This window comes from Miscanthus floridulus, chromosome 16, assembly GCF_019320115.1.
Source record: "Miscanthus floridulus cultivar M001 chromosome 16, ASM1932011v1, whole genome shotgun sequence".
Lineage (NCBI taxonomy): Eukaryota > Viridiplantae > Streptophyta > Magnoliopsida > Poales > Poaceae > Miscanthus > Miscanthus floridulus.
In genome coordinates, this window is record NC_089595.1 from 103,074,873 (window position 1) to 103,083,630 (window position 8,758).

General features: G+C 49.9%; 2 protein-coding genes across 2 annotated transcripts; both read left to right on the forward strand.

Moving 5' to 3' along the window:
* Window positions 1-3,144: 3,144 nt before the first annotated feature.
* On the forward strand, window positions 3,145-4,047 carry LOC136511161 (uncharacterized). Its single transcript, XM_066505343.1, has 2 exons — window positions 3,145-3,288; window positions 3,646-4,047. Exons 1-2 carry the CDS (start codon window positions 3,145-3,147, stop codon window positions 4,045-4,047), a joined length of 546 nt encoding a protein of 181 aa, XP_066361440.1.
* A 2,589-nt stretch (window positions 4,048-6,636) lies between these two features.
* Window positions 6,637-7,062, forward strand: LOC136511162 (uncharacterized). The gene has a single exon (XM_066505344.1). The coding sequence runs from the start codon at window positions 6,637-6,639 to the stop codon at window positions 7,060-7,062; it is 426 nt and encodes a 141-aa protein (XP_066361441.1).
* The last annotated feature ends 1,696 nt before the right edge of the window (window positions 7,063-8,758 follow it).

Consider the following 8,758-nt stretch of genomic DNA (forward strand, 5'->3'; position numbering starts at 1 on the left):
TTAAGATAATATAATGGTGAAGCCCAAACTATTTATTTAAATGCCTTTATTATTTTATTTCGATATCTAGGTTAAATAATAAACATATACCAGATGTGCTACATAAATTCTCAAAAATTTACAGTGCCTTACTAATGCTATCAAAGGACTACTATAAAATTTTCATGTCATTTTACCAAGTAGAACATCCTATACAATAATGATAAGGCAGCAAGGCTTGAAATAGCATAAATGGAAAACCCTATTGAAAAGTGTCAAGCAACAGATTTCCTATTTTTCCTAGCATCCATATGGTACTAGGATTACTTCCAACAAATTTCATAAATTTTGAATTCCTAAATAATTTATAAAAATTCATGTAAGGATTAACTATTCATAAAAGAAAAATCTATAACTACAAATCTACACATGCACTGGTCCTCAAATTTTTACCAGAGTTCATATATGCTAATACTAGCTTACCACAAAAATTTCATAAATTTTGGAGCACATAAACTCTAGATATAAAATAAACAAATTTGAATACATTGAAAAGCACATTTCAAATCCCCATTTAAATCTCCAGAAAATTCTACTGTAAATGTCAAGAACATATTTTTCCTAAATACTACACTTCCTAAGGAACACTAACAAATTTATTTCACAATTTTTGGAGCTATCAAACTGAATATACAAAAATTACAAAATATATGAAATCTGCATTCAAACTGAACTAGCTTTAATACAGGGAGTCGCTGACAAGCGGGACCCACTGGTCAGTTGACCCCACCTGTCATTGAGACGGAAACAGAGCCGGCGACGCTACTCTATGGGCGCGGCTAGAACTCGACAGCGGCGAGTTCACCGGCGGTGACATCTTCACCAGACGTTCTACTCGACGAGGCATATCGTTTGCACTACTTGCCCGGCCCTAACATCGACTCTAGTGACGACGGCGGCAGCCATGGCGGATCGGTGGCGCTGGACGACGGCGCTACGCCGGTGATGACCTCAGCGGCTCGACCTAAAGCTCGGACGAGCACCAGTGTCCTACGGCGAACCTAGCGCATCAGCTATCGCGTGGAATGGTAGACTATAACGACGTGGCCACGATGACGGAACACGGCGGTGAAGCTCCGGCGAGAGCGTGTGCGCTGCTGTGGCTTACCAAGCGCTCTTAGTGAGCTAGTGCGGGCACGGTGAGTTGCTGAGACGAGGGTGGAGAGGTTGCGGTGGTGGAGAAGCGATGAGGGTGAGCTGGCGCTGGCTACTGCGACAGCGGAGCTACTCGGTGCTGCAGGAGCTCGACGGCTGCGCGCGAGGATGAAGGAGGGCCGGGAAATGCGAAATGAGGGCGCGGACAGGAGCGGGCGGGTGTTGCGTGATAATGCCGCGCTCCGGCGCGTCATGGCCTGCTCGGTCAGGGCAACGGCGACACGCGGCCACCGCGACCTCCACACGGCACGCGGTTTCTGCCAGTGTCGGCCACTGAAGATCTCGATTCAGTCGATTCAGACCTGAACGGTGATGCCTGACAGCACGTTTTGACAATGATTTAATGGCTAACCCGTAGCTCTATTGCGTAAACCATCTAAATGGAACTTGTAGACCAATGTACCATCTTCATTTCTTGTTTAGAACTCATGCCCAAACTCCCAACCAATCTCGAGTAAAATCAATCTAAAGTCGGGCTGACAGCACTGTCAGTGATCAAGACTTAGAAAAATTTTGTTAAGTGTTGAAAGCTTGATTTTGCTGATTTTTGTGGGACCCATTCAAGCATGCTAGGAACTGAATCAGTCAATGACCTAAAAATAAAAGTTGTTCCTTAAGTCAAACACTACAACTTTGCTTTAGTGATCTCCTCCATGTAAGGTCTCTAACACCTAGTTCAAACTTGGTCAAACAAGCTACATTCAAATGATGATACATACTCAAACTATGACATAATGACCAAATTAGCCCTAGCCCTAAATACCAAAGTTGTTCATGATGATATTCTAAACATGTTTAAGCTATTTGCAAGGTCACACAATCATTTCATGTAGTAGTCACTCATTGAGCTAGTTAGTGTAATCACAAGAAAGCTTAAGTGTTGGTTCATGAAATGCAACCTTGAACAAGGTTCTATTTGCTACCCTAGGTGTGGCTACATGTTTGTGTGACTCACATCCACCAAGTACATATGTCCACTCATGATCATATGCATAGACACATGGAGACATGAAATAACGAGAAAAGTAGCATATGTTTAAGAAACATGCGATAATAAGCAAACGTTGCAGATGTTGCAACCCAATGTTTCAAGTGTCAAAGCTTATATATGAATGCTTTATGATCATGCTTATGCTATGCAAGTCAAGTTATGCAAGGCTAACACCTAAGGTGTTACAGTCACATCCTCAACGCTATGTTCCCACCAAGGTATCGGCCACCAACCAACATCCCTAAGTACTCCAGGGAGACAAACCCTGGACTTTGGCTTGAAGACTATCGGCTTGCCTGTCAAGCCGGTGGTGTGGATAATGACGATTTCATAATCCGCAACCTTCCACTGTTCCTTGCCGATTCAGCATGAGCGTGGTTGGAACACCTTTCGTCCGAGACCATCCAGGGTTGGGCGGACTTAAGGGAGATCTTTGTGGGGAACTTCTAGGGCACGTACAAACGTCCTGAAAACCCCTGGGACCTCAAGAACTATCGCCAGAAGGCCGGTGAAACCCTTCGCGGGTACATTCGATGCTTCTCCCGATAGTGCAATGAGCTCCCTAACGTTGCTAATGCCGACGTGATAGGAGCCTTTCTGTCTAGGACGACCTACGAGTCTTTGGTCCATAAGCTAGGATGCAAGGGCCCACGGACCACCAAGGAGCTCCTAGACATCGCCACTAGCCACGCCTCAGGAGAAGAGACGATCGGAGCAATCTTCGACCGTTCCAACAGCAAGGCAAGGCAGGACGAGGGTGCCGATGAAGGCACCTCCAACCATTCCGCCAAAAGGAAAAACAAGAAGCAATGGCGCGAGGACCCACTCATGGCTGTCGCCGACCGCAAGGGTGGTCAAAACCCACGGAGGGCGCCCCAAACCACTTCGAGAAAATGCTAGAGGGGTCGTGCCCAAACCATGCCTTTCCCGTAAAGCATTTGCTCAAGGACTACAGCCTCATGCGCAAGTTCTTGGCTGAGAGCGCCAACAAGGGGGAGCAGGGGAAGGAACTTGCCCCCACTACCAACGACGCCGAGGAGAAGGATGATGGCTTTCCAACGCCAGATGGCTGTCTCATGATCTTCAGAGGATCAATGGCCTATGTCTCCAAACATCATTAGAAGGTTGCATGCCGCCAAGTCTACACAGCCCAACCAACCACACCTCTCTTCCTCCGATGGTCGGAGTCCGCCATAACCTTCGATCGGACCGACCATCCGAATGCCATCCTGCATTCGGGAAGGTATCCGCTTGTCGTCGACCCGATCGTCGACCTAAAGCGCCTCACCAAAGTTCTGATGGATAGAGACAGCGGCCTCAACATCATGTACGCGAAGACACTCGACGTAATGGGCGTCGACCGAACGCACCTCCGCCCAGTCCGAGCGCCTTTCCACAGCGTCATCCTTGGAAAGTAGGCCACGCCACTCAGACAGATCGATCTGCCTGTTACCTTTCAGGATCAGTCCAATTACAGGATTGAGACCCTCACTTTCGATGTAGTAGGGTTCCCCAGAACTTTCCATGCCATCTTGGGACGACCATGCTACGCGAAGTTCATGGCCGTCCCCAACTACACATACCTCAAGCTGAAGATGCTAGGCCCAAACAGGGTCATCACCATCGGCACCTCCTTCCAGCAGGCTTACGAGTGCAAAGTTGAGTGTTGCGGCCACGCCACAGCAATCGTCGCCTCCAGGGAACTCGCTGCCCTCAGGGAGGAGGTCGTTGAAGAAGTGCTCGATGCAAAGAAATCGACCGGGTCATTTGAATCGGCAGAGAGCTCCAAAGATGTCCTCATAGACCCCAGCAACTTCGAGGGTAAAACGGTACACATAGGTACCATGCTCTCCTCCGAATAGGAAAGTGCGCTCATTGACTTCCTCCGCGACAACAAAGACATCTTTACATGGAAACCCTCGGATATGCTAGGCATCCCGAGGGAGGTCGCCGAGCATACCTTGAAAATCCACCCAGGCTCCAAGCCGATGAAACAACGCCTGCGCCGCTTCAACGAGGAAAAGCATAGGGCCATCAGTGAAGAGATAGCAAAACTACTTGCCACCGGATTCATCAAGGAAGTACACCACCTAGAGTGGTTAGCAAATCATGTTCTTGTACGAAAAAAGAGCAGGAAATGGAGGATGTGTGTTAACTACACAGGTCTCAACAAGGCATGACCAAAAGACCCATTTCCTTTACCACACATCGACCAAATAGTTGATTCTACCTCAGGGTGTGAAACCCTCTACTTCCTTGACGCGTACTCCGGCTACCACCAAATCACGATGAAAGAGTCCAACCAACTCGCGACATCTTTTATCACCCCTTTCGGACCGTTCTGCTATGTCTCAATGTCGTTCAGTCTAAAAAACACTAGAGCCACTTACCAGCGTTGTATGCTCAATTGCTTCAGGGACCTCATCGGGCGAATCATTGAGGTCTACGTCGATGACATCGTAGTTAAGTCCAAACGGGCTGACCACCTCGTCGCCGATCTTAAGCAATCCTTCGCCAAACTCTAGGCAAATTGCATCAAACTCAACCATAAGAAATGCATTTTCAGGGTCTCGAGGGGCATGCTGCTTGTCTTCATCATCTCTAAGCGTGGCATCGAAGCCCACCCAGAGAAAATCTTAGCCATCACAAGGATGGGACCGATCCAGAACATAAAAGGGGGTTCAACGGGTCACAAGGGGCCTCGCCGCCCTCATCCGATTCATCTCATGCCTCAGCGAACTAGGACTCCCCCTTTATCGACTCCTGAAGAAAGCCGACCGCTTAGAGTGGACAGCCGAGGCCTAGGAGGTGCTTGACATGGTCAAGCTACTTCTAACAAAGCCCCCAGTCCTAGTCCCTCCAAGCAATGGGGAATCCCTCTTGCTATACATAGCGGCCACCACGCAAGTGGTTAGCGCTGCCCTGGTAGTAGAACAAGAGGAAGAGGGGCACACCCTCAAGGTCCAGCGCTCGGTGTACTTCATCAGCGAGGTACTATCCGATTCCAAAACCCACTACTCCCAAATCTAGAAGCTCCTATACGCCGTCCTCATTACCAAAAGGAAGCTACACCATTACTTCGAGTCACACCCTATGACAGTAGTGACGTCGTTCCCCCTCGGTAAGGTCATCCATAGCCAGGACACCATAGGAAGAACCGCAAAGTGGGCACTAGAGCTGATGGATCAAGGCATCGGGTATGCCCCCTGAACGGCGATCAAGTCCCAGGTGCTGGCTGACTTCATCGAAGAATGGATCAAGGTCCAGATGCCACTAGCGGTCGTCGATCAAGAGTGCTAGATGATGTATTTCGATGGGTCGCTGATGAAGAAGGGCATCGGCGCGGGGCTGGTCTTCATATCACCCCTTGGGGTCCGCATGAGGTACATGGTTCAGCTCCATTTTCCCTCATCAAATAATGTGGCCGAATACAAGGCACTCGTTAACGGCCTACGTATCGCCATCGAGCTGGGCATCCGACGCCTCGACATTTGGGGTGACTCTCAGCTAGTCGTTAACCAAGTCATGAAGGAGTCTAGCTGCCATGACGCCAAGATGGCTGCATACTGCCAAGAAGTCCAATGGCTAGAGGACAAGTTTTACGGCCTCGAACTTAATCACGTCCCGAGGCGCCTCAACGAGGCGGCCGACGCACTTGCGAAGGCTGCATCCGGTCAAGAGCTGGTGCCAATGGGCATCTTCGCTAGCGACCAACACAAACCCTCGGTGCGCTACGAAGGCTCAGATTGGGCCGAGGATGGCCCGTCTGATCTAGCCCCAAGGGCTGACCCACTAACTGTTCCGTTCGACCCCGAGGTCATGGAGCTTGAAGATGATCTGGCTGCAGAGCCTAACCCTCCAGATGACTAGAGAATGCCCTACCTCAACTACCTCCTCCATGACACACTGCCAACGGATAGGACAAAAGCTCGATGGCTCACACATCGCGCCAAGTCCTTTGTCCTTGTAGAGGGCGAACTCTACAGACGGAGCCACACCAGGATCCTACAGCTCTGCATCCCCAGTGAATAGGGAAGACTTTTGCTGAGCGACATCCACGGTGGGGTCTGCGGTCACCATGCTGCGCCAAAGACCTTGGTTGGAAATGCATTCCGATAGGGCTTCTACTGGCCTACTGTAGTAACCGACGCCGAGCAAAATGTACGCACCTATGAAGGGTGTCAGTACTATGCTCGGTAGACTCACCTCCTAGCCTAGGCACTCCAGATGATCCCATCACGTGGCCCTTTGTGGTCTGGGGGCTTGACCTGGTTGGGCCACTCAAAAAGGCACCTAGGGGCTTCACCCACCTCCTTATCACCATAGACAAGTTTACGAAATGGATCAAAGCTCGACCGATCTCCATGATCAAATCCGAGCAAGCTATACTATTCTTCCTCGACATCATCCATCGCTTTGGAGTACCGAACTCCATCATCACAGACAACGACATGCAGTTCACCGGCAGGAAATTCATTCAATTCTACGATGAACAACACATTTGGAACGACTGGGCGGCCGTCACACACCCCCGAACGAACGGGCAGGTCGAGCGCGCAAACGGCATGCTCCTGCAGGGCCTTAAGCCCAGGATCTTCAACTGGTTGAACAAGTTTGGCGTGCTCTGGCTTGTCGGGCTCCCGGTGGTGCTTTGGAGCCTAAGGACAACTCCTAGCCGGGCCACTGGCTACACACCTTTCTTCATGGTCTATGGTTCTGAGGTTGTTCTCCCAATGAACCTTGACTATGGAGCACCAAGAATCAGAGCATTCGACGAACAAGGGGCTGAAGCATCCCACCAGGATGCCATGGACCAGCTAGATGAAGCCCACGACATCGCCCTCCTCTGTTCGGTCAAGTACCAGCATGCGTTGTGATGGTACCACACCCGACGAGTGCGGGACCAAGCCTTCAACATCGGGGACCTTGTCCTCCGCCTCGTATAGAGCAACAAGGACCGCCACAAGCTCTCCCCACCCTAGGAGGGGTCGTACGTCATCGCGAAAGTACTCCGCCTAGGCGCCTACAAGTTGAAAACCATCAACGGTGAGGTCTTCACCAATGCCTGGAATATCGAGCAGCTACGTCATTTTTACCCTGAAATGAATGCATACTTCTTCTTATCAGTTCTTATCTTTACGAATCTCTGATCCTTAGTGACATCTGACCCCTGCAAACTATGAGGGGTCGGACCTCACTCGGAGGCTGATACAAATGGAACAAGTACATTTATCGTGCAGACATTTCCTGTGTTACCTTTGCAAACGTTCTCTAAGTTTTCCACTCTTCCCATAACAAGTCCTAAGGGCTAGGATTTTAGGAGCAAATTCTGAGTATAACTGGTAGGACTGTGGGAATCCCACGCCCTAGCGGCTATGACCTCCTTGCTCACTAGTGTAATCAGAATTAATTCACCTGCACTCCTAGTTTTTTGCAACTTGAGCCATGGGAAGGGTCGGAGAGCACCAAAACCTCTTCTATGAAAAGAGGAAGCTGAAAAACTATTTGCCGTAATAAAAGATAAAAATTTGTTCATTCTTTGCACAAATTCGCCACTTACAAAGTGATTTCATCATGAAAAAGATTAATGTACTCTCAAATTCAAAGGACTGTTCACTCGGGGGCTTCCCACAAGCTTATTCAATTACAGTCTCTACCTAGCTTTGCTATGAGTACCAATGCGGCCACCGCGCCACGCTCTCCATTGGCAACGTCCAGCCATATACACAGGCTAGTTCATCTACTATGGCCGCCGCACCACGCTCTCCATCGGTGATGTCCTACTGCTTCGTGGGATCCTCAAAGGTGTCGTCATCTGCAATGTCGAGCACCACGCCGGTGACTACGGTGTCCCTCCGCTGGGGCATCCAGGGACTACGCCATCGTCATCAGCCGCAACCCTGATAGTAGCGCCTCCACCAGGGCATCTAGGGACTACGCCATCATCATCAGCCGCTACCCTGATAATGGTGTCAGGGTAGGAAACGCCTCCCGCTAAAGGAATTACGCAATGAACGACGGCAGTCGACGATGTTCGGCACACTCCAGCGCTCCCCCTCCTTCGGCATCAGTGACCCCTCCTCAGCAAGGGCGGCTCGCACCATCTCATCTACATTGGATGACCTCTAGCTCAACATCACACTTCAGATTCACGAGTGGATCTGTGAGTTGTTCTCTCCCTGGCATTACCCTCTCTTACTTAGGAACCGATGCATTCAGTGCAAAGGAAGGAGAAGAGGTGGCGGCTCAGAGGCTGGTGACGAGGTTGGATGAGAACTCTTCCCCCTATTTAAAGAAGGGGCTCAGCAACAAAGGAAAGGTGAAAGGTTGGGACAAAAAACTATCTGCCTTCCCCTATTCAATGCAAATGTGAAATCAATGTTGACAGAAATCTGAGGCGACGCGACGGAGCCGAAGGGATGTGCTCTGGTCGACAAGACGTCGCCTAGTTAGGCGAAACATCGTCTGGGTGTGGGCCACCACTAATGTGCCTCAGGCACAAGAACCAGGGCACGCTCGTATGCAGGCAACTTTCTGCTTCCCCAGGCAGGACCGTGGAATGACCCAACAATG

Excerpts from the sequence above, each read along its gene's own strand:
- LOC136511161 (XM_066505343.1), top strand. The coding sequence starts at position 3,145 with ATGCGCAAGTTCTTGGCTGAGAGCGCCAACAAGGGGGAGCAGGGGAAG. Across the intron at positions 3,289-3,645 it reads TCAGAGGATCAATGGCCTAT|GATCAGTCCAATTACAGGAT; the intron begins GTCTCCAAACAT and ends GTTACCTTTCAG.
- LOC136511162 (XM_066505344.1), top strand. The coding sequence starts at position 6,637 with ATGCAGTTCACCGGCAGGAAATTCATTCAATTCTACGATGAACAACAC.